This window comes from Palaemon carinicauda, unplaced genomic scaffold (genome assembly GCF_036898095.1).
Source record: "Palaemon carinicauda isolate YSFRI2023 unplaced genomic scaffold, ASM3689809v2 scaffold34, whole genome shotgun sequence".
Classification (NCBI taxonomy): domain Eukaryota; kingdom Metazoa; phylum Arthropoda; class Malacostraca; order Decapoda; family Palaemonidae; genus Palaemon; species Palaemon carinicauda.
Genome location: NW_027171082.1, coordinates 200307 through 226864, shown reverse-complemented (window position 1 = coordinate 226864; position 26558 = coordinate 200307). Strand labels below are relative to the sequence as shown.

Sequence of the window (26558 nt, the reverse complement as noted above, 5' to 3'; positions counted from 1 at the left end):
TTTGTTTGCCTTTTGTAATTTGCCGGTTCTCATGGAGATTGCTAGGATAAATTCTAGTTGTTTTATCCCAAAACGGGAATTTTAACATAAGCGAGGAGGTCTGACCCCATATTTTCCCCTCAACTCCTTGCCCTGTCTGTCGCCGTCACCAAACATCGTCGCAGGCTAGAGATAAACCCTTATAATTGTAAGTTAGTTTATCACCCTTACATTATGCTTCCTTTCTTCTGTCTTACTTTCAAACCTCTTATCCCTTTTACCCCCAAAGGACGTACTGGTACATTTCACAAAACTCATCCCTTTACCCCCATGGACGTACCGGTACGCCCTTGCAAAATACTGCTATTTAATTTTTTTTTTTCCTATTTTTGATAATTTTTGAGAATTTTCAGGCATTTCCCAAGAGAATGAGATCAACGTGACCTCTCTATGACAAAAATTAAGGCTGTTAGAGCAATTTAAAAAAAATATACTGTAAAATGTGCTTGAAAAAAAAATAACCACTGGGGGTTAAGGGTTGGAAATTTCCAAATAGCCTGGGGGTAAAAGGGTTTAACTTACTTTACCCTTGGACTATAGGATTCCCTCGCTCATAGTTGCACCAGGGCACTGCGTTGTTTGCTAGGGCCCGGTCCCATTTAAGGCCCAAATTCATAAATCTATTCCTTATTTACAGAAGGTCCTCAAAAATATTTTAAAATCAGTAACAGTGTTAAAATAGATCTGTCATATGTAAACCATGAAGAGAGACATATGTCAACCTGTTTGATATAAAAAAGGGATTTTGACGAAGGAAAAATCTATTTCTGGGAAGAGGCCTGTGACGACCAGGGATCACCTGAGTGTCCCGTCGTGAAAGGAATCAACCTTACATGTCTAAGCATATCTAAACTTTACAGGAATGGTAATTACAATAACAGTTAAATCATAACAATTAAACATGGCAAAATAACTTAGGGCTAACGAACCACCCAGGAGAGTGGCGACGTGGTGTGAGAGGTGGTCAGGAGGGAGGAGAGAAGAGATGGAATAAAGAAATAATCAGAGATTAATGGGGGGAGATAAGACTCCCCGCTGCAACCGTAGGGTATTTAAGGGCCTGTAAGTTCTTTAGATAGTGGCGTTTGAAAACCATAGGAGATTTCCAACCCGTGTATTTTTTAAGGTCATCAAAGTCCATGTTCTGGAAGTAATTGATAGAGGTAGCTATTGACCGTATATCATGAGCATGGGGAAATGATTCCGGGTTAGCATGTTTAATGAAGTAGAGGATTTGTTGTCTGATACCTTGAATGGTCAAAGTACCACCTTGTTCCCTGATAAATAAGGGGCCAGACGAGCGGGTGGCAGATCTAGCTAAAAAGGTCCTGAGAGTAGTGACTGGACACAGCGAAGGATCCTGGGGAAGAGAGATGATCTTCCAAGGGGACCACCTATTTTGCGGGTCCTCATTTTTTGCTAGGAAAGCTCTGTCTGGGGTAAGCAGTACTTCGCCTGTAGGGAGGAAATCTATGTTTTCCGGGTTACGTGAGAGCGCTGCTAGTTCTGAGATTCTAGCACCTGAGGCCATAGCTGATAGAAATAACGTCTTCCTAAGCAGAGTGATATAAGAGCAGGACTCGTTGTCAGTGTCCGACGCGAGTTTGAGGACATTGTTCAGAGACCAAGAGACTTTTTGTGGCCGATCCAACGGCCGAAGCCTAGCACATGCTTTTGGAATAGATGAGAAATAGGAATCAGCTAGATTAATGTTAAACCCAACCAGGAATATCTTCTTCAAAGCTGACTTGATGGTAGTTATAGTGCTAGCTGCCAAGACCTTGTCAAATAAGAACCTAAAGAACGAGATGGCTAAATTCGGAGTCATACGAGTGTGGTCTGAATTCTTTAAGAAACCTGCTAATTTCTTAACAGCCGAATCATATTGACGAATTGTCGAGTCCCTTTTGTCCGCTTCGATGAAGAGAACGTTTTCCGGGTCAATGTTTGCGTCTTTATGAGCTGCAAACTTCATGAAGTCCACAAAGTTAGGGTTTTGGCTATCCTTGAGGAATCTGACACAGTCTGTGTTTGAATTACTTGGGTTAGTTTGGGGAATGGAATCCGGAAGGGTCGGAGTTTCAGCTCGAGGAGGAGAGGAAACCAACTGCTCTTTGGCCAGTGAGGTGCTACTAAGGCCACTGTCCCCCGGAAGGAGCGTAGTTTGTGCAATACTTTCATTAGAAGATTCACTGGTGGAAATAGGTAAATCTTCCTCCAATGGTTCCAATCCAGGGTTAATGCGTCTATGGCATAAGCCTGAGGGTCCATGTTTGGTGTCACATAACAAGGAAGTTTGTGATTCATCTGAGTTGCGAATAGATCTACCTGAAGGCCCGGAACCAGCCTGAGTATCCACTGGAATGAAATTATGTCCAGAGACCATTCTGATTCCAGTGGTTTCATCCTGGATAGTGAGTCCGCTATCACATTCTGGACTCCCGCTAGGTGGGTTGCTGACAGGAACCAGTTCTTTTCTGCTGCCAAGGTGAAGATAGTGACCAGGATCTGATTCAGGTTGGGCGACTTGGATCCTCCTCTGTTGATGCAGTGTACTACGGCTGTGCTGTCTGACACTACTCTGATGTGGGTCGACCTCGGAGGAGAGAGCCTCTTCAGGGTCAAGAACACTGCCATGGCTTCGAGAACATTGATGTGGAAGTGTTTCATGGCGGGTGACCAAGAGCCCTGAAACATCTGACGTTCGTAGTAACCCCCCCATCCACTCAGAGACGCGTCTGTATGAATTGTCACTTGTGGGGGTGGGAATTGAAGAGGAACCGATTTGGAAAGGTTCTTCGATTCGGACCATGGCTGTAATCTCATTTTCAAGACAGAGGGGATTTTCGAGACCTTGTCTCTTAAAGGTACTGTGGCTCTCTTTCTCCAAACTCGATTGATGTCTTTGAGTTTGGCTTTCAATAGGCGATCTGTTACTGAGCGAATTGCAGAAGGCCGAGGATTCTTTCTAAGGCTCTTCTGGACACCTGCCTGTGTTTTAGAAAATTCTTGACCTTGGAAGCTATTTCTCTTACCTTTTTGGGAGGTAGAACCAGCTTGTGCCGTGCAAGGTCCTACTGTATGCCTAACCATTCGAAGCGGTCTGATGGAAGTAGGCGGGATTTTTGGAGATTGACCCGAAATCCCAGGTTGGCGAGAAAACGAAGTACTTTCTTCGTAGCTCTGTTGCACTCCAGGGCTGACCGAGCCCAAATAAGCCAATCGTCCAGATAAGCAACGATCTGAATCCCTTGGTTCCTGAGTTGTTCTAGCACCGTCTCTCCCAGTTTCGTGAATATCCTGGGTGCAATGTTGAGGCCGAAGGGCATGACTTTGAATGCAAAGGCTTTCCTGCCTAGACGGAAACCTAGGTAAGGAGAGAAGTTTCGAGCTATTGGTACGTGATAATAGGCGTCGGTAAGATCGATAGAGGTGGTGACGGCCCCACGGGGAAGCAGGGTACGTACCTGAGAGATGGTCAACATCCGGAACTTGTCGCAGAGGATGTAAGAATTTAGCTTTGACAAGTCCAGGACCACTCTCAATGCCGACGAGCCTTTCTTCGGAACTGTGAACAGGCGGCCTTGGAACTTCAGCGATCGAACCCGTTTGATTGCTTTTTTCTGTAGTAACTCGGTGGTGTACTCTCTCAGAATGGATGTGGGTCTCTGGAAGAAGGTCACTGGTGGAGGAGGGGAACCTCGTGACCATTTCCACCCCAAGCCTTTGGAGACTATGCTGTGAGCCCACGGACTGAAGGTCCAACGGTCTCGAAAGTGGTAAAGTCTCCCCCCTACCGGAACTATATCATTGCGAGGGAGTGAATCTAGGTTCTTTCCCTCCTCGAGAACCCCTTGTCCTAGGTCCGCCTCGTTGACGGAACTGTCCTCTAGCCCTGTAGCTACCTCTCTGGTGTCCACGAAAGGGACCTGAGGGTCCGTAGCTAGGGATGTATGCGGGTGAGGGCATCCAAACGGGGTTGGGTTGGGTACCTGGGGGAGCAGTGAGGTAGACCACCTGTTGAGGGTGTTTCGGCTGTAGAGGAGACGAAGCAGTGGGAGACTGTGAAGACGAGTGGGCAATCGACGATTGTTGGTAGTGACCTCGGCTCGTCTTGTAAGGGGCAAACCTCTGTTTCTTCCTGAAGAAGTTTTGTTTTTGCCCTTCAACCCTCTTTTTGGCAGTGAGGCCCCACCTCACTTGCAAATTTTGATTTGCTCTCGCAGCGTCTTGTAGTACCTTGTTCACCTCCTCCTGAGGAAAAAGGTTCTTACCCCAGCAGGGGGAAGCTATCAGCCTATTCGGTTCATGCCTGATCGTGGCCTCAGAAAGAACGTGCTTCCTGCAACTAACCCGAGCCGAACAAAACTCGTGTAAGTCGATTTGGAAGGACAGAGACAGGTTCTTTGTGAATACCCGGAACATGGTCTCGGTCGGGTAAAGTGAGGTTAGGGACTCCACGGAGGTAATGGAGTGGAGAGACCTAGCCAACCTATTCCGTGCCTCAAACTCAGTCTTGAGAAGAATATCTGGTAATTTAGGAAGCTTCTCGGAGAACAGATTAGAGGCACAGTCTGGGTCTAACTTCCCTACTGTGAAAGTAGCGGGGGCATCATCCCAGATAGTAACGGTACTCGGAATGAGCATGGAGGTGGGATCGGTCTCTTTAAGAGCTGGCATGGCAGAACCTTCTTTGATAGCCTGAAAAGTAAGAGCTGCCACTTTATCTGTAATAGGCAAGGTAATACCTGGAGAAGCTGTAAATATGGTGTAGGCTCCTTTGTGTGGGGTGAGCTTGGAATTAGTGCAACCCCAGTCTGACAACGTCCTGGCCCAGAAAGATTGGGCCTGCTCTTTAGGGAATATTACCGTTTCCTTCGGTACCTTGTCTAACCTAACCAAGGCATGTTCTTTCAATCGGACGAAGCCGTTGAATGGGAATTCTAGTCCCGGAGGGTAAAATTCTAAGTCCTCTAGAGGACGGGTGCCTATGCCCTCTAGAGTTATGGCACCATCAATATATGGAGCATGTAAGGCAAACCTCCAAGGGTTGTTTTTCTCGAAGGGAGGTAACTTCGATGCGTCCGGGGCTGAAGGAGGGGGCATCTGAGTTCCGGAGCGGATGAGACTTGCCACCATATCTTTGAGCTCCGTCATAGCTCCTCGGTCTGCCCTAGACTGTTGAAGATATTGTTGTATCTGCTCTTTCACAATATCCCTGACCATGGCGGCGGATAAAGGGGGCTCCCGAGCTTGATCCTCTAACGAAGCCCTGGACTTAGTAGACTTTGACTTCTTAGGAGTCACGGTTTTAGGTATAGCAATATGAACATCAGGATCCTTTGAGGGTCCCGGAACCGGTGACACTGATAATGGCAAAGCTGAAGGCTTAAAGGTACGTAGTGGCTTCACCTTGGGTCGTACAGGAATGGAGGAACCTAGAGGAGAAGCCGTAGGTTTATCAAAGCCGTGAAAGGAAGTAGAAGAGGAAGGAGTGTGGGGTGAAAGGGGGTCCACCAACTCAACACCACCTACCTGCTCATCCATGGGTTCCTCGTCCAGACCTAGGTAGGGCTCGGCCTCCGTCACTAAAACCTCTTCCTCAGTTAGAATGGTTTCTCTAATCACTTCAATTAACGGGGCCGCTGTCTCCGGTGGAACTGCTGCAGTAGTAGAGCCTGGGAATAGGCGAGAAGCCATGTCTCCATCAAGAAGATAGGGTGCGCCAGCAGGCGCATTCCTCCCAAACCCTGACACCCAAGGCCGGAGAGTAGCTCTCGCCTCCCTGAGAGATTCATCATCAGCCTGAAAGAGGAGAGGGAATTAATGATGAAGTCAAAACTGAAGTCAATATACAAAGAGCAATTAATTCTTCGCAAAGAATATTAACAGGGACACTAGAACCAACTTACCTCCTCGCTCAGGAGTAGGGCTGACAGCCCATAGCAGAGCATGCATGCCTCCGGAAACCATATCGTATAGGGGGCTTGTCCCGGTTCCCGAGAGAAGGATATGGCGCAATGGGCATGGGCCCGGCATAGATCATGGCCCATGGGATCAGTAAAGGCAGCGGAGCAGCCCCTGGCAGTGCAGCGGACTTTCTGTAAAAAGAAAGAAGACATAAGTCTGGATGTTCCTTGAGATTCTTGTCATTGACTTATGAATCAGAAACACTTAAATCTTAATTAATGTGTGAGTATGGTAGTAGCTAACACCTTAATAAAATAAGAAATTATAATAGAAAACCAGTAACCACATAGCATGAATCTCTAAACTTCATCAATATCACACTGTTAACTCCGGTTCTGGACTCCTGCTTGATCTCTGTTTTTACCGGAGGTCCGGTAGCAAAGGCCCGTCATCGTGATATCGTGACCGTCTCCGGTACGATAACATTATCCTCAATGAATGAGTTATCTCCAGTGAAGCCGGAGATACGATGAAAACGGGGGCCTTAACTGTGTAATTGTGATCAAACATGACAAAGGTTCGTGTGTAAAAGGCTTCAGCCGGAGTCCGAGTGCCGGATTTCACCGTTGCACTCCAAAAATCTGCTCCGGAACGATAACTAGTTCTCACCCAATGAGTATCCATTATAGCGGAGCATAACTCAAGGCGGAGCCAAGCATAACTCAAGGCGGAGCCAAGCATAACTCAAGGCGGAGCTAAGGGTGTCGGTATAAAACGACCCCAATTAATGACTCATACACTAACGTACCTAATAATAGTGTTAGCTATATTAACAGTAACCACATCAATAAATCGTTTATAATATTAAACGTACTATCATCAATTCTGATACTGAGAAGAGGCCTGAATAACCCGTGATCGTATAAAAACGGAGAACGGGAAATTCACCTCTCTTACTCAAAGAAAACGAGAGAAAGGATAACTCCTACCTGTAGAACAGGAAACGAGCACTCTATGCTTTCGCTCTCAAGGTTACATATTAAAAATTAACATCACACAATAAATAAGAAAATTAATAAAATTGATTGCTTTTCTTAGTAATAGTAATAACGAAGAATAACGACAACGTAACAAAAAAACAAGGATATAGTCTAAAACGAACCCTCCAGGAGGGTACAAATTAACAGACTAAATCGCTAAGCTTTAAATCGTTACTATGCTTTAAAACGTTATCTTAAATCGCTATTCTTCGTGGGTCCAAATTGGACTTGTAAGCAAATAAATACCATAGTAAAAATTAATAATAATTAATGATAACATAAAAGGCCATACAACGTAAGTGATATAACCTATCTGACAGAGTACCAGATGGGCAAAATTAACTAGAAAATTTACCGAAGCGAACATACCCAAAATGGCTGCCGATATCTCGGCAGGACAATCGCTTCCAAAACTAAAAACCACCATAATGGAAATAGAACAAATGCCCGGTACTGTCAAAAGCTGCCAAAACAAACTATGGTACTTAACATTGGTAAGGGTGAAGTAACAACGTCAGTCATGTTGAAATAACGAGAAATTCTTCGAAAAAACACTGTGCCCAAAAAAACTATGCTTGCTTCAAGTCCAATTAAAGAAGGATGTCCTAGAGGGCGCGCGTGGTAGGTGTCGTTGGGGAGTTCAACCATGTTATCTAGGGCCTGTCACGGCCCTCCCCATTGATGAAGGGATTATCTAAATGGAAGACAACCTGTGAATAGTGGTTTACACACGCCTTTGTTTAATACACGACACCTACAAGGTGTTCGCGCGAGGGTTGTAACCTCTGCATTCCATGCTTTTATCTTTCTCTAGTATATTTGGAAGATTTATATTAGGAAAGGTATAAGGAAGGACCTTTCTCACCGGCCGTCACAGGCCCCCCAGAAACAACCATTTCAGCCATCAGATTAGGGAGATCATTCCACAATCTGATCACATCTGGAATAAAACCTTTTAGAATACTGTGTAGTATTGAGCCTTCTGATGAAGAAGGCAAGACTGTTAGAGTGATCTACATCCTTAGTACTACATATTACATATTACAGTCTAGAAGATTTGAATGTAAAGGATGGTCAGAATTATGAAAAATCTTATACACCATGCATAAGATAACAATTGAACAATGGTACTGGAGATTGATGTCATATCATAATGTCATACTTTTAAAAACAGTGTAGAAAATACAGCAAATGGTTGCAACAAATATCACATCACCCCAGGAATAAAAAAGGGATTTTGACGAAGGAAAAATCTATTTCTGGGCTCAACCTGTGTTGCTCCGTGAAATGCTCCTTAAAGCACCATTTCAAAGGTATAAATACTGCTAAATATACCATAGAAAGAAGTTGCTTGGAATGCTAGGGATATATCCAGCTCGCTCACCCCTAAAGGGTGTCGGTATTAAAACTGGGGAGAGTGATACCACTACCAGAGATCCCTTTCCAATTAGACTTCTCCCTCCTCAAAATCCCCCGTTACTACGAGGTGTCGTTCACTACAGCTACTCCCCCCCCCCACACACACACACACCACCACTACCTATCCTTCTCCCATCATTCCTTGTTAGCACTCCCATATCCTGGTTGCCGAAACTTTTATCTTTTCATCATTTAAGCTTTAGTTTAACTAGTTATCAGAATTTGCAGTAAGTATTTTTGTGTATTTATTTATAGGAAACTAACCAGCAATATTTGCTGCCTTTATTTCTATCAAGAGTAATCCCACTTTTACGTTTTGCGTCCTTCTTTTCCATTCCCGACAGAAACTACGGGCGAAATTGACTTCGACGGCATGTTTCAAGCTTGGCCAAAATTGGATGCCTTGCAGAAGAAGGTCGTCAGCATTGCCCCAAATCTGGTGGCCATTGCCCTGTGGTTTCCTGAATCCAAAGTAAGTAACTCTCTCTCTCTCTCTCTCTCTCTCTCTCTCTCTCTCTCTCTCTCTCTCTCTCTCTCTCTCTCTCTCTCTCTCTCTCTCTCTCTCTCTCATCATTTCAGTAACAACTAAAGTATTTTAGAAGTAAGACACGTCACCGTTAAGCTAACCATTGCTTACCACAAAGCAACCCCATTGCATTATTGCAATGATAATTAAATTAGAGCACTACATTGCTTGAGAATGATGATAATCATTGATCTTTAAGCTGGTGATTCCTTTAGATAAAGAATCTTTAACCTGGTAATTCCTTTAGATAATCTTTAACCTGGTAATTCCTTTAGATAAAGGATCTTTAACCTGGTAATTCCTTTAGATAAAGAATATTTAATCTGGTAATTTCTTTAGGTATATAATCTTCACCTGTTAATTCCTTTAGATAAAGGATTTTCAACCTGATAACTCCTTTAGATAAAGGATCTTTAACCTGGTAACTCCTGTAGGTAAAGAATCTTTAACCTGGTAATGCCTTTAGATAAGGAATCTTCAACCTGGTAATTCCTTTAGATAAAGAATGTTTAATCTGGTAATTTCCTTAGGTACATAATCTTAACCTGTTAATTCCTTTAGATGAAGAATCTTTAACCTAGTGCTATAATTCCTTTAGATAAAGAAAACATTTGAAAATGATGGCTAGAATGAAAAGCCCCATAACTATCCTACCCATATGGGCTAATGCCGTCAGTGCACCTCACACTGTGCACTGTAGGCAGTACTTAATGGTCTTAACATCCTTCCTTCAGCTCCTAGTGGCACTTCCTAATATCCCTCTACTTTACTCCATCCTCACTCCCTTTCTTCCATCTTGCTAATCAATGTTTACTAACGTGTACTTCAATGTGTAGGGTTTTTCCCTTAGATGCATTTGTCTGCAAAATGGTCTCTTAAGCCCTAGCACTGTTTTATATAACCCAAAATCATAAATCCCATTAATTCTCCCCAGAATCTTACACCTGTCACATGAATGGCTTCTTTATTAAAGATACTATATCTTTATCATTTATTCGACCGCACAGCTTCTTTCTTTCTATCTTCAAGGCGTACTACTACCTGATAACCGGCTCCAATCCCCACGACGTCTACTACCACATGTGCGAGGAAGGCGTTGATGAGTGGCTGATTCAGCCCTACCTGACGGCCGGACAGTGGGAGACTGTGCACAGTCTCCTGTGCCCCTCAGAGCCTCTTACTCCGTACGACTTCTCTGGGTTGACCAACTCCTCGGAAATCATGGACGGGATGGTAAGCTGGATGCTGGTCGATTACTGATCTTGTGAATTTAGTGAAATGTGGTGTCTATTCTGTTCCCACCTGGTGATATGCCAGACTTGGATTCGAGTTCCGCTCAAGCCCGATAGTTTCTTGTAGTGTCTGGAAACTCACCATCCTTGTGAGCTAAGGATGGGGGGTTTAGGGGAGCCTATAGGTCTACCTGCTGGTTCATCAGCGGCCATTGGCTTGCCCTCCCTGTTCCTAGCTTGGTTGGAGAGGGGTTTGGTTGCTGATCATATGTATATATGGCCAGTCTCTAGGGCATTGTCATTGTCCCTTGCCTCTGCCATTCAGAGCAGCTTTTAAACCTTTAAAGGTTTAGAGGCTGCTCATGAATGGCCGGGTCAAGACACAGTGACATTGCCGTATCGAGCAGGACAAGGACCAAGAGACTGACCATCTATACATATGATCAGCGCCCAAGCCCCCCTCTCTACCCAAGCTAGGACCAAGGTGGCCTAGACAATGGCTGCTGATCACTGAGCAGATAGACCTATAGGCTCCCTCAAATCCTCCATCCTTAACTCACAAGGATGGTAAGGTCGCAGCAACCAAAGAAACTAAAGAGATTTGAGCGGGACTCGAACTCCAGTCTGGCGTTCACCAGTCAGGGACGTTACCACATCGGACACCGCAAATAAAAATATTAGATTATATAATCTAAGACTTCCCCTTTTCACAATATGGTGTTGTTCCACAATATGGTGTTATAAATGAATCCGTCATATTTTCAGACCATAGATTGGCTGAAGATCGGCCTGGCTCTTGAGAACATGATCGTGAAACTACCCACCCTCAGTTTTTCAGTCGTCAAACGAGCGATGGAAAACGATTACATTAAGAATTTCCAAGAACTAACACCAAACCAAAGGTAAGAGAAACTAAGCTTATTTGAATACTTCCAAGTATCTACTTTTGGTTCTACATGAATTTTTAAAGTTGCAATCCTTCACCTAGCACAGAATTTATCTTTTCCAACAGAATTATCAGAGGCCTCTTATCGGGAACTTGGCTCCTGCAGCAGGGCTTGTTTGGGACGTCGGCCGAAGAGAGGCACAGCATGGCTACGTTCTTCATCCAGACAATTGCTGCCCTACATCCTATAACCACTCACGGTGAGATTGTTCGGTCATGTAGAGAAAAGGGGAGATGATAGGATTGTAAAAGCATTAAATTGTTTATAAGTCTTGGGAGGATGGAAGGGAGAAGACCTGAAAGGATCTTGCTGCCCTGCATCCTATAACCTCTCACAGTGAGATTGTTTGATCATGTGGAGAAAATGGGAGACAGTAGGATTGTAAAAGCATTAAATTGTTTATAAGTCTTGGGAGGATGAAAGGGAGAAGACCTAAAAGGCTCCTGCTGCCCAGCATCCTATAACCACTCACGGTGAGATTGTTCGGTCATGTAGAGAAAATGGGAGACGATAGGATTGTAAAAGCATTAAATTGTTTATAAGTCTTGGGAGGAAGAAGGGGAGAAGACCTATAAGGTTTGGATTGGAAGAATTACTGAAAGAGGTGCCTTGATATCCAGAATCTGAAGGGGGGGGGGTAGCGCCTTGACATAGCAGCTGCGATGAAGTTGAAAAGGCAACTCTCAGTGTTCTACTTAACCTTAACCACTATAGTCCATTTCTTTTAGCGATGCATATTTGCACCGACTCGCAGCGGTGCCCTTTTAGCTCGGAAAAGTTTCCTGATCGCTGATTGGTTGGAATTACTTCCAACCAATCAGCGATCAGGAAACTTTTCCGAGCTAAAAGGGCACCGCTGCGAGTCGGTGCAAATATGCATCGCTAAAAGAAATGGACTATAGATTGTTTCATTACTTTACTGGGGCCATAAATCTTTTGAAAATAAAGAAAAGGGGAAATTTATTTATTAAATTTTGGGGTAAACAATAAATACAGCTTCTGGAGAAGATATATAAACTTCAGGTGAGTATTGAAATAGAAAAAGTTATTCAAATTATCCTTTTTTTTTTTTTTACATGCATTATTTTAAAAAGAACGAATAATGGAATATTTTTGATACATTTTTTTGGGGTAAACGCCAATAAGTAGAGCTTCTGGAGAAATAAAGAATGTGAGAAGGTGTGCATTTTGGATAAAATTTTGTTGATAAACATCGATAAACCATGCTTCTGGAGAAGAAGCAATATGAACATGAGTAAATAAATAAATAAAAAAAGAATGATTAAAATTCTCTTTTTTTTCCTACATCCAAACAGATGAAAATCTCTTCAGGAGACTAGCGGACCTCACATCCTTCAAAGAATTACTAAAGGAATATGCTGACGTCATGGAGAACATCAATAACGGAACTTCATTCCTTCGACATAGATATCAAGTAAGTGTCCACATAATGAAGTGTTTTTATTTAAGGAAAGTGTTGATTACCGTGTAGTTTAATGCCATATTTATAACTGTTATATTTGATTATGCTTATTATGTATTTCCAGTAGGCCTATATTGTATTTTAAGTATTTGTTTCCCATTTGTAATATTGCTATGAGTTGTGTTACATGTTGGTTGTTACCTCCGCCAACGAAGTTGGAAGGAGGTTATGTTTTCGCCCTTGTTTGTGTGTTTGTTAATGTGTGTGTGTGTTTGTTAATGTGTGTGTGTTTGTTTGCAAACAGCCTCCTGGCCACAATTTTAATCGTGAAGTAATGAAATGTCCAGGGATTAGCTGTTATGTAAAAAGCTGGAATTGATTAAATTTTGGAAGGTCAAGCTCAAAAGTTAAGGTCACGGTCAAACAAAATGTCCAATTCACGTAATCAGCCATAAGTTTGTACATCGTTGTCACAGAGACTTCAAACTTGGTTCATATTTGAGTGTATGAAAATCTACACCAAATAATACATTATAAGGTCCAAGGTCAAGGTTGAGCAAAATGTTGAGAAATAAGCTACCCAAGTGGAGGTCTGCACTCTACTGAGTGCCCCTCTAGTTCATCATTGTTACTTGAGGCATGGCCTGGTGGCCCTGGTCTTCACTTGCCCTAACTTGTGCGGGGAGGAGAGTTTGATGCCGAACAAATGTGTAAAATTTTAAACCTAAATTATCGACTCTATGTAAACTCTCGTTTCCCTTTTGGAAGATTTGACTACAGAGGGGCTGACCGTACAGTATTTACGATTTCAGTTGGATTTGTGTTTGTATAACCAATTGTTTTTAAGTTAAGAACCTTCTGGTATCTGAAAATAGTGAAGGGAGATATGCTTGACGAGCATGCTATTATATGCAAATATCCTCGTGTTTATGTATGTGTACATTGGCATGCCCATGTTGTAGTGAAAGATTAATGTTGACCTCTTTCCGCAAGTTGGAGATGTTCAGGAGCGACCCGACATTAGTCGCTGTCCTCGAAAGCCTCGCCAGTAAGGTCACCCAGTCTTATATTCTGGGTGAGGTGATAGCTAGCGTCGTAAACCAGAGAGCAAAGTCGAACGTCCGGGTTTCGGAACTCGCAGAGGCCTTAGAGTTGATGGCCAATGTGCAAGTGACGCATTGGCAGTCGAGACTCGGAACCGCCATGAAATGGTCGCAGTTGCAATTAATGACGCTCATTGATACAGTCGTATGTGAATATTTTCTGCAACGGGTTGTATGCAGTGGCATGACTTCTCTATTAGATTTATGCATTATTTTTTATATTTTATTATATTTACATATCTATACAAGTTGGTTTGTATTAAATATGATAAAAATAGACCAGCTAAAATTGATAATACCTCCAATGCACATTTGAGATTGCCGTTAGTCACTTTTTTTCTCATTGTGTTTCGACCATTTTTTTTATTCTCCTATTATTTCTATGAACTCTCCCTGACTTCTCCTGAAACTCGGTTTATTGACATGTATCCCAAAACTTTATCAAGATTTTCTCATTTTTTTTCAAAAGATACATGCTCCTTGTTAAAGTAATAAAACAATCTAGTGGTTAATAGTAAGTAGCACATTAAGAGTCAACCATTCTTCCGTTTACTCGATGAAGCTGTTTATTGAAAACGTGTATTTCCTCTTCCAGATTGTGATAATTGTTTATCGCATTTCAAGTTAATAACTGTTCAATTGTTTAACATTCCTGCGCTAGTAGCACTCTAAGAGTCAACCATTCTTCCGTTTACTCCGATGAAGTTTCTTCAAAATGTGTAGGCTATCTCCTCTTCCAGATTGTGATATTTAATTGTTAATCGCATTTCAAATTGATAACTGTTCAATTGTTTAGCATTCCTGCACAGGGGAAGCACTTGGTTTAAGATAACTGTTGTGATGAGTACGGTTTCTCGCAGTTCGTCTCAGGAATTATGTTCCAAGTTAGTGTTTATGGAACTGGGTAGATACACTGAACTGTAGTAAAGCTTACAAAACGACTGCCGTCCGTTGCTTATAATGGCCGAGAAACGTAATTTGTAGTTCAAGCGGAGATATATAGAGAGAGAACAGTTGTTTTTGTGGAGTAGATAACGATATGACACGTCGATACTCGATTGCCAGTCAAGTTAGTGACGAACCTTTTGTTAATTCTTAGAGTCCTGCAAGTCTTTTCTTGTGGGCAATAAGTCTGGCTTGTCAGTCCGGTTACCTACACTAACTTGGCTAACAAAGTCAAATCTAGTTGTCATAATTACATAGTGTTCCTTCAGTAAGGGTTCTGATCGTCCAGTGCACCCTACAGAGTTAAGTTCCTCTTGTAGAGTCTCAAATTCTTTAATTGCTTTTGTCCTAATGCAGCTGAACCATTGCATTTCCGCATACCTATATTTCTATACTCGCTTGATGTTCGTGCACATACTCACCCGACTTCCCTTGTGATATCATAGGGAATACTTTCGCCTTAAAATCTGAAGAATGGGAAACTCTTAGCGTACTATTTACCATCAACTGCTAGATTGTTTCATTAATGTACTTGTATCTTTGGAAAGGAAAGAAAATAGGAAAAATTTTCATGAAATTATGGGAGTAAATGGTAATAAAAAGAAGCTTCTGGAGAAGAAGAAATATGAACATGAGTATAGAAATAAACAATTTTATCGTTAAAATTCTATTTTAAGATTTTTTTAATACTGTAATCTATCCTATGTAATATAATGTATATAATTATTCTATTTCTTACAATTTTTCTGTGAATATTTAATCGTTTTCAAAGCATCTGGATACTTCCCCATTCTCGAGCAATAATCTTACGTAAAATCTTGCTGTGTAGATTTGATAACACAGCTTGTGTAATTTTATCCAATAAGTAGTTTATTCTTAAAAGGGGGTTAATTCAGGTGCAAAGTAATATCTGCCCATCCCATACAGTATTCACCTTCATTTTAACTGTTATATAACAGAAGACCACCATTTTGGATATACATACATACTGTACATATACCAAGGCACTTCCCCCAATTTTGGGGGGTAGCCGACATCAACAAATGAAACAAAAACAAAAAGGGGACCTCTACTCTCTACGTTCCTCCCAGCCTAACAAGGGACTCAACTGAGTTCAGCTGAGTTCATTTTGGATATGCCCTTGAAAAATTGTTGTCATACGCCTATTCAATAAGTCTACGACAGAACCTCGGAACTTGTTTGAAGTTCTAAGTAAAAATTGAGATGCAGCCCGCCATGTTTTTCCCTGTGAAAATATATTTTTTACTTTACTATAAGGGCTGTTTATCTGGTCATATACTGCAGGGGAACCATACTCTCTACAGGACCTTATGTAATTCATATAAGGGCTGTTATTCTGGTCATATACTGCAGGGGAACCATACTCTCTACAGGACCTTATGTAATTCATATAAGGGCTGTTATTCTGGTCATATACTGCAGGGGAACCATACTCTCTACAGGACCTTATGTAATTCATATAAGGGCTGTTATTCTGGTCATATACTGCAGGGGAACCATACTCTCTACAGGACCTTATGTAATTCATTTCATTGTATAGATTCCAAAGCATTCAGCGTTTCCTATAGCAGAGGAAGATGAATGCCAGATTGTGTCAAAAAAGGAACGTTATTTATTAGCCAAGTACTCATTACTCGTACTGGACTTGTGATTATAGGGAGTAGGAGAGCAACATGTCATTGGAAAGGTAAGGAAAAAATATTCAAGCTAGAAGATGAAGATGAATGAATAATAACATTCACAATATTACTAGAATCTGCAGAGGCCAAGATTATTACTGTATTATAATTATTATTTTTATTATGATTATTATTACTTGCTTAGCTACAACTCTAGTTGGAAAAGCAAGATCCTAAAAGTCCAGGGGCCCCAACAGGGAAAATAGCCCATTGAGGAAAGGAAACAAGGACAAAAATATTTTAAAATGAATAATGCCGATAATGGTATAGCCATACCCTGGTGAGAGTGGCTGTAGTTAGGAAAGGGGGTGGAGTTGGTAAGGGTTGAATCTGTGTGTGCATATGTGTGCACATCTATCTAAATATTTTGACGGGTTGCGTACACTAGTATGTAGTACTGTAATTGGATTCGAGAGTGGCAGATGCAAGTTGTTGATAATGAAGAAGAGCTGCAGTATCCGGAGAAAGTATTTAAGATTATTAAAAGCAGATAAAAGTTAGAGGCGACAATTGTGGGTAAATAGGAGCTGGGAAGATGGAAAAAATAAAGTATTAATTCATTTGTTATGAATCCTTAATGGTAAATAGCTTATGTTGAAGTGTTTAAACAAGAGAGTAAACAGATAAGGGAATGGTACAAGAGAGAGTGATGAAGACCTAACTTGATGGGAGATTAGTTAGACGGAAGAGTCGATCAAATAGAACGGAAGAAACGCATTGTAAGTCTATCCGTATGGAAAGAGCTGATGTATAAAATTCTTTGTTATAGTGACGATTCTTTCATTTTATTAGCATTGGTTTTCTTACTCTTTTGGCATCTGTTTTTTGTGTCTTCATGATATATTTTCTAATGGAGGCAATGCACTTTTAAAAATTTATTTGTACTGTATATAGATATTTTTTTTAATACCAAATCGGGTGTAATTTACATAATAATTTTTTCCCTAAATGTTTTCATTCATCAAAATCTGCATATATTAAAACATCCAAATTAGTGAAAATTTACAAATTCTTCTGTCACAGTAAAAATTTGTACTGTATATAGATACAAAAGCAAATCAAGTGTAATTTATATGATAATTTTTTCCATAAATATTTTCCTTCATCAAAATCTGCATATATTAAAACATCCAAGTTTGTGAACATTTACTAATTCTGCTTTGTACGCAGTTAAAATTTGGCACTCATATGAAATCTAAGTAAAATTCAGAAAATCAATGAAGAGTACTGCTTTTTAGTGGCATTCTAATTAATATTAATTCCTAAACAAAAATAATGATGGATAATAATCCCCCAGGTTTCCTTATCACCTGGGCTAGTGCCAGAATGGCCCGTAGAAAACGCGTCAGTAGGCTACCAAAACGCGATGAGCAACATCTTGCATTACGAGCTTCTGCGGGATTTGAAAGTGACCTTGTTGAACCTGACGACTGTGCTCTTCTCCGAAGGGGATTCGACTGTGCCTCCTTTGTCCGCTGAAGAAATCATGGCTAATATCACGACAAATATGCTTCTCAGTTTGCCCGAGCTTTTCCAAACAGTGTAAGTATTGTTTGTCCAAGGATGATTGTTTGATGAGGTAAGGGATTACGCAGATGTTTAGGGTTCCCTATTCACTTCCATAAAGAAATTTACGTTTATACTGTAGTTCTTTATCCCACAGTCATTGCTTCATAAAATCTTCTACGACAGTTTATTGAATTACGAATTTTCATCCTCTTTCCACGCTCAAAACATTTGCAGGGAATCTCCCACGTGCGAAAGCTTTTCCGGAATGCAATGGAAGACGACCTTTCAATACACGAGCAAGAGTTTCCAGGTGGTCTCGAAGCACGTGGGGTTGTGGCATAGTTATGTCAACTTCATCTGTCAACTGCCAGGCCTCAACATTGATGACATCTTTAAGAAATCGGAAGCGTTTGGTTTAAGAACCGATATTCAAGGAGTAAGTGTTTGATACATGTCGTCACCCTCATAAACTAACTGCCTAAGTCATTTTCTCCACTTGGGAAATAAAAAAAACCTTCTCATTTCCTAACTCTTTATATCATTGTGTTGAGCTTCAATTAACAAATTCTAATTCACAAAATTCTTCTGTTAAGAATTTGTGAATTGAAGCTCAATACAATGATAAAAAGAATTAGGAAATGAGAAGGTTTTTTTATTTCCCAACAAGTGGAGAAAATGACTTTGGCAGTTAGTTTATGAGGGTGACGATGTACAATATTGTTCATGTCTGTCGCTGTTTAGGACCTGTAACAGTTTAGACATAGCTTTTTTTATAGTCATTTCTTATCATTTAATAGGAAAGATAGGTATAAATGTTAAATAGATTAAAGCACTGTATATACCGGTATATTCCATCTGCACGAGCAAAGTATTTTTCAGGTGGGAACTAGTAGATCAACGTTGAAATCTATGCTTCTGTCAATTTTGATTAATTGATCAAACAATTACTTTGATCTTGTTTTTTCTGGGGATATAGCAGTATATACAAACATAGTATCATTTTCTTAATGTTTCATTTGTTTTTTAAGTCCAGAAAAAGGGAATAGCTCAAAGCTTACGAAAGTCAACATCCACTTTTTCAAAAAAAAAAAAAACACTTACGTGATATGTATACATAGTCTTTGTTACTTACTTGTCCCAATTTTTTTGAGTTATATATATTTAGAAAACATTCTAAAGAAATATCATTCAATTTTGTTCACAGATTTTAAATGGGGACTTTTTAGGAGATGAAAGTTTAGATTGTCCATTCACCTTCAACCAGTTGCAAGTCCTACAGAACCAGGTAAGCTATAAAAGGGGAATTGGCATCTCTTTCTTGAATGATAATATTTGTGAAAGGTAAAATAAAGATAAAAGATAGTAATGCATGAATTAAATTGTCTTTATTTTATGAATTCAATCTCTGTAGAGGGTGCAGTTTTTTCTTTATTGTTTTTGTTGTATGTCTGCATTCCTAGAATTCTCATGATGTTTTTGTTGTATGTTTGCATTTCTCTGATGTTTTTGTTGTATGTCTGCATTTCCTGAATTAATGATGTTTTTGTTGGTTGTCTGCATTCCTAGAATTCCCTGATGTTTTTGTTACATTTCCAGAATTATCTGATGTTTTCTTATTTTTAATGTAGTTTTGACCAGGGATCAAATTATTTGTAAATCAAAAGTTTAATCTGAAATATCTATAGTTTCATAGTAGAAACCTGCAGAAATAGGATGAATAGAAAAATATTTCTTCCATTATTCCATTATCATTATTTTTGTTACTTGCTTTTCCAACCTTAATTGGAAAAGCAGGATGTTATAAGCCCAAGGGCTCCAACAGGGAAAATAGCCAAGTGAAGAAAGGAAATAAGGAAATAGATAAACTACAAGAGAAGTAATTAACAATTAGAATAAAATATTTTAAGAACAGTAACTATATTAAAATAAATCTTTCATATATAATCTATAAAAACTTTAAAAAAAAACAACGTGAAGAGAAATAAGATATAACAGTGTTCCTGAATGTACCCTCAGGCGAGAGAACTCTAATCCAAGACAGTGGAAGGCCATGGTACAGAGGCTCTGTACTATCTTATTTTTGTCTCCCCTTGAAAAGCTGATAAAATTCTAAAATTCCACATTACAGGTCTCGTCTGTAATAAACGATTACGTGAGCAATGAAACCGCCGGTGCCGAACTGATGTCTTGCCTCGAGATGACAGCGAGTTCTGCCACAGGCAGTCGTTTTAGGGGGTAGGTAGCTTTAGAATATATTGTTTTTCATTTTGTTTATGTTTGTGTACAAACATCGCTATTTAGTTATGGCAGAAGAATGGCGAAATAGAATGGGGCAGATGTAAAAGGGAGGTAGTGAAGGTGGAAGAGTTGAGAAACCCAGAGGTAAAAAGTGAATATCAAGAAAGGCTATATGAGAGGGTGAAAATGAGAGAAACTGTTGATCTAGAGGAAGAATGGAAGCTAGTAAAAGAAACTTATTGGGCTTGCAAGTGATTTACGTGTCAAGAGGATTGTTGGAGGTAGTATAAGGAAGGGTAGTGAATGTTGGAATTAAGGAGTGAAGATGAAGGTAGAAGAGAAAGAGAGAGCATTTGAAGAATGGCTGCAGAGTAATAATATAGTGAAGTATGAAAGATATGGGGAGTGAAAATGTGGAAGCAAAACAGAAAGTAGCTGAGGCAAAGAGGATGCCTGACTGGAAGTGGGGTCAGGGATTGGGTCGTTTGTACGAAGAGAATAAGAAAAGGTTTTGGAAAGAAGTGAAGAGAGTAAGGAACGGTGGATCAAGTAGTGAAGAGACCATGAAAGTTGAAAATGGAAGGTTGTTAAAAGGAGATGAGACGAGAAAAAGGTGTGTTGAATATTTTGAAAGGTTGCAGAATGTTGAGGACGATAGGGAGCCAGACCAACTGTTGCCGGTGTTGAGGTGTCGGTGATGGGAGATGAGAATGAGAGAGAGATTACAAGAGAGGAAGTGCAGAAAGCACTTGATGAAACGAGAACAGGAAAGCCATCTGGTACAGATGGTGAGGGCTGAGATTTTAAAAGGAAGGGAGTGTGACTGTGCTAGAGTGGTTGATGAGATTGTTTAAAACAGTATATGTGTTATGTTGTCATTGGTGCCAGTGGACTGGGTGTGTGCATGTATTATTCCGCTATTCAAAGGTAAGGGAGATGTGTACAAGTGTTGTAATTCTAGGAGTATTAGTTTGTTAAGTGTGGTTGGAAAAGTGTATGGTAGAGTGTTAATTAATAGGACTGAGGTTAAAACAGAGGATACAATCTTAGAAGTGCAGGATGGCTTTAGAAGAGGTATGGGTCCAATGAATGATATTTTTATAGTTAGGCAGACTTGCAAAAAATGTTTAGCAAAAGGTAATGAGGTATATTTTGCATTATGGATCTGGAAAAAGCTTATGATAAAGTTGATAAGGATGTGATGTGGAATGTGCTGAGGTTACATGAAATTCTTGGAAGGTTGTTGCACGTAGTGAAGAGTTTTTGCATAGGCAGTAAAGCATGTGTTAGGATTGGGAGCGAAGTGAGTGAGTGGTTTCCAGTTTGAGTGGGGCTGAGACAGGGATGTGTGATATTTTCATCGTTGTTCAATTTGTTTCTTGATGGAGCTGTAAGAGAGGTGAATGCTCGAGTGCTTGGTCGAGGATTGAAACAACCCATCGTCCTTTTTTTCTAACCCCTGCTTCTTTTGCAATCTCAGGGACCCATTCTGTTATTCTTAATGTCCATTTATTGTTTGTTATTTTTATTATATGTCCTGCCCATATCGATTTCTTTTTCTTGTTAGAATATCATCTATTTTAGTTTGCTCTCGTATCCATGTTGCCCTTTTTCTGTCTCTTAGTGTTATTCCTCTTTTGCAATTCTTCCCATGACTCACCAAATAAAATATTACTGTCATCAGCAAATATTAAGATAAGGTATTACTCATTAATGTTATTTTCTATTCGCACAGATGTGCCTAACATTACATATCTTCAGCAGTAAAAATACTTCATACAAAGTGTCTATGAAATACCACAAAATACTTATAACTTGCTTAAAATGCTGTTGCTATTTTCTCAACTGATTTCTAGTTTAACAGACAAAATTGCTATATTCTATTAAAAAATCATGACTTAAAGTTGAGTTATTAAAGCATTTTTGTATTTATTTTGGGTGCAATTTAACATTCAACTATTACTGACTTTGTTTACTTTCGGTTGCGATCAGCTGATCACAGACTACCACAATGAAAACAAGAAATAATGTTTATATATCTTATTCAATAGATATTCATAACGAATATTATAGCATCAATGTGTTATAGGATACCAGTTTATATACAGTTCGTTTATAGCCATTATTATTAGTACGAGAATATACTTCTCTCTCTTTTAGACTTCTATCTTGCTTGCATTTTTACACCATTCATATGTTTACATCAGTTCCATATCTTTACGATTGTTTGGTCTAAATAAAACACTTCTTACTACATTTCAGTTTGTTTATTCGATACAAAATACTAAACATGGTATAAAAATATAAAGTACACTTGTGGAAAATGAAAAACTTCTTTTATAATAGAAAACAATATACATCCTTCAAAAAGTAAATAAAAAAATAACCGATTGTTGGCAACTCTAGCGCTTAGGGAAAATTAAAAACGTCTTTTATAAAACTAAACAATAATATACAACTTCCAAAAAGTAAATAAAATAAAAAAAATAATTGACCGTTGGCAGCTCTAGCGCTTGGGGAAAATGAAAAACTTTTTTCATTATACAAAACAATAATATACAACTTTCAAAAAGTAAAAATACAAAAATAATTAACCGTTGGCAACTCTTAGCTCTGGTTTGTTTACAAAATATGATCAGCTGACTGAGCTGAATGACCACTATGAAGTTGCTGCAGGCGACTTCCTCTTCATAAACATTGTTATCTTCGTCTGAGTAACTTGTTTCTTCTTATCCTCGTGAATTAAACGATAAGGATAAAAAGCATCCTTCACCATTCGTTCAATCCTTACAAACCGTTTGACATTAGGATCCATCGCTTCAAAATGAGCAAGGAGTTCATCCAGTCGCCTGAACCCATCCATCAAACCATTGTTCGTGAACCTACGTTGTGGTTCATTCTCCTTTTCTGTCTCTTCTTCTCTCCTTTCTTCTAATTCTATCTGTTCTTCATTCGCAAGTCCTTTAGCTCTCATTTCTTCTAATTTTATCTTTTCTTCGTTCATAAGTCCTTCAGTATCTTCTACCTTCTCACACTCCAGAGAAACGTCTGTAGATAATTTTACCATTTTGTCTTTTATCACATCAAGGTCTTCTTCACTTTCAAACACAGGAAAGTTATTCACACTATTTATGGTATTTTCATTTTTAATGTAATCTTTTACTGTCATTCCATTCGTAATTAAACCACTTTCATCAACATTGTATATCTGCTCAGTTAGAATACCTTCATCCTTAATTTTATCAAATTTTATCAACATTGATAAAATTACTCCCTCCATCATCTGTATTAGCTATTTGTCCAGTTACCCTGACAGTATTTAATTGAAACCTCTTCTTAAACCTTTGGAACCAGCCATTACTAGCCATAAACGGCACAGTGTAAAATCCGGACGTCGGATGCCGTCCGGGAGAATAGAAAATCGCTTGTATCACCGGGAAAGACTCGAAAATACACCTCTTTTTTTGTGACTGGTAATGTTCACTGATACTTTCTGTTATTTTCTGAATAAATGTTCGAAAAATATTGGTCTATTTTCATGTTATTGAGAATAATCTCAATCGGACGTCAACATTACACTAACTGGGTAAAATAGCGGGCAGTTAGATAGTGTAATGTTGACGTCCGATTGAGATTATTCTCAATAACATGAAAATAAACCAATATTTTTCGAACATTTATTCAGAAAATAACAGAAAGTATCAGTGAACATTACCAGTCACAAAAAAGAGGTGTATTTTCGCGTCTTTCCCGGTGATACAAGCGATTTTCTATTCTCCTGGACGGCATCCGACGTCCGACGTCCGACGTCCGGGTTTTACACTGTGCCGCCATAAACTCCCTATTAACTTCTCCAAGTTCTCCCTCACGTTCGCTCAACATATGAAATAGACTTCTAGCCTTTTCCTGTATGGCTAAAAGTCTTACCTCCTCGCGGTTTTGAATCCGTTCTTGTATCCACAAATACAATAACTTCTCCATTTCCTGGATAGGTACTGTCCGTTGTTTAGAAATAACGGTTGATCGCATAGATGCCATACCTTTAACAGCTTCTCTAATTCTCTCTCTGTCCTTAAGAATTGTAGACACTGTGGAGCATGGTAACTTCGTGACACGTGCTATGACGCTTACTCTCTTTCCGTCTTCGTATTGTTTAATTACCGACATTTTGGTGTCGAAATCTATTGCTTTTCTTTCTTTCTTGGTGGACTGGGGACTAGAAATGTACAATTTACGTTTGGTGGACATCGTACTCGTTCTTTCAGTGGGAATTTGTAAGACGAATGACTACCGCGTCCTTACAAGACGAACACCACTGACTGACTAAACGTTTAAACATGTAAACAAACTCGAATTGCCCGCCAGGCAGGGTTCACGTTTAAGGGATTTCCCTAAAACTTACCCCAAATTTAGGAAAATTACCTTAAATACTAAAAGAAAACTCATAAAACTTAAACAAATTATATAATTAACAAAATTTCTTTTGTGAAAAATCGAAGATAAATTTCAGATACACAATGTCACTCTATAATAAAAAGATTTCCATATGAAAGCAAGTACCAATACTCTAGAAATTTCCTTACATCAACCAATATTACCCAAGCTGAGGTAATTTACCTTGAAAATGAGAGCCCTGTTTATGTAAACAAACTCTAATCACCCGCTAGCTCTTCGCCAGAATCATGACGTCACCATGTATACAGTACTTCTTCTTCTATAGATTCTATAATGTGAACTCACAAAGTTCATTGTATTTGATAACGAAAATTAATAATTATAATAATAATAATAATAATAATAATAATAATAGTAATAATAATGAAAATAACAACAACAATAATAGTGAAATAATAATAATAATAGTAATAATAATAATGATAATAATAACAACAATAATAATGAAATAATAATAGTAATAATAATAGTAATAATAATAATAAAAATGAAATAATAATGATAATAATAATAGTAATAATAATAATAATGAAATAATAATAGTAATAATAATAATAATAATAAAATGATAATAATAGTAATAATAATAATAAAAATAGTAATAATAATAATAAAAATAGTAATAATAATAATAAAAATAGTAATAATAATAAATATAATACAATATAATAAATTATTGTGTATCTCATTTATTCGCAGACTCATATCCGTAGCGGGAGGTTTACTGGGGATCGTGAGTGGAAGCCGAGACGAAATTCTCGCCGGCCTCTTGAAAGCTGTGGAGACCATCCCCGACGCTTCGGTTTCCCTTAGATCCCTCGCTTCGAGGATAACCGTCTTGGTTCCGGTACGACAGATTCTCAACGAAAATTTCGAGGAGGATTTTGAAGGGCTCCCGGATGTTATAACAATCCTCAAGAATGACTTCCTGTTAGTGGACGTGAATCGGGTAAGAACTCTATAGTCAATTATTTTAAGTGTGGCATATTTGCACCGACTCGCAGGGGTGCCCTTTTAGCTCGGAAAAGATTCCTGATCGCTGATTGGTTGGACAAGATAATTCTAACCAACCGAGCTTAAAGGGCACTGCTGCGAGTCGTTGCAAATGCACCCCATTAAAAAGAAATTGAGTATAGTTGCATGTTTGTTGTCCCTTATACTTTTTATTCTGAAAATACTCTATACTCTGAAGACAATCATAAGTTGAATGCATATTGATTTGGATGATCTAATTCTATAGGTTCTTAATTCTGGAAACTTGGATGATCTAATTTTACAGGTTCCTAATTCAGAAAACTTGGATGATATAATTTTACAGGTTCTTAGTTCTGAAAACTTGGATGATATAATTTTACAGGTTCTTAGTTCTGAAAACTTGGATGATATAATTTTACAGGTTCTTAGTTCTGAAAACTTGGATGATATAATTTCATAGGTTCTTGAATCACTTGTATTAATAGTTAGCTACGATTGGATAATTAGCCGAGAAACATTCGACATATTTCTCCAATAACTATTTGGAAGAAAGAATATGACTTGGAACGACAATTTCCAAACAGACATTCTTCATATTAAACCCTCACAATTGATATTTCTATTTTTTGTTCTCTCCGAGATAAAATTGAATAATGCCGATTGATACGTGATTTTCAGTTGAAGCATTCTTTCCTAATGGAACACTGACCAGCTGGGAGGTATTTTAGTTGTAGGTTAGGGTATACTAATTGGAAATATACATTTAAACTGCCATTATTTCACATAAATTAATTTATATTTTAACTTTTTTTTGGTTTTACTTGAAAATATTTCAGTATTGTTCTTGACACTCAACTGAATTTGGTTTTTGTCAACTTAAATTCTTGCTTCCTAAGTTTGATTCCACATAATTATAGGGAAGATTGAATTAACTAAAAATTTAAAGCTCAGTAACTCAATTTTTACCTCCGTCGACGAAGTTGGAAGGAGGTTATGTTTTACCCCCTGTTTGTGTGTGTGTTTGTTTGTGAACAACTTCATGGCTACAATTTTAATCGTAGAGTAATGAAACTTGCACGGATTAACTTTTTTGTAAA

The 26558-nt window shown here is 39.0% G+C and overlaps 1 protein-coding gene across 4 annotated transcripts in view; it reads left to right on the top strand.

The window, feature by feature from the left end:
* The window catches only part of LOC137636604 (uncharacterized), a 155267-nt gene that overhangs the window by 57384 nt on the left and 71325 nt on the right, over positions 1 to 26558 (top strand). For all 4 annotated transcript variants that reach the window (XM_068369008.1, XM_068369007.1, XM_068369006.1 and 1 more), the window contains exons 38-47: positions 8753 to 8880; positions 9964 to 10167; positions 10932 to 11068; positions 11179 to 11312; positions 12430 to 12548; positions 17582 to 17826; positions 18028 to 18229; positions 18998 to 19078; positions 19922 to 20028; positions 25186 to 25435. In XM_068369008.1, coding sequence (XP_068225109.1) covers positions 8753 to 8880; positions 9964 to 10167; positions 10932 to 11068; positions 11179 to 11312; positions 12430 to 12548; positions 17582 to 17826; positions 18028 to 18229; positions 18998 to 19078; positions 19922 to 20028; positions 25186 to 25435 — 1607 coding nt within the window. The remainder of the gene's footprint in view (positions 1 to 8752; positions 8881 to 9963; positions 10168 to 10931; positions 11069 to 11178; positions 11313 to 12429; positions 12549 to 17581; positions 17827 to 18027; positions 18230 to 18997; positions 19079 to 19921; positions 20029 to 25185; positions 25436 to 26558) is intronic.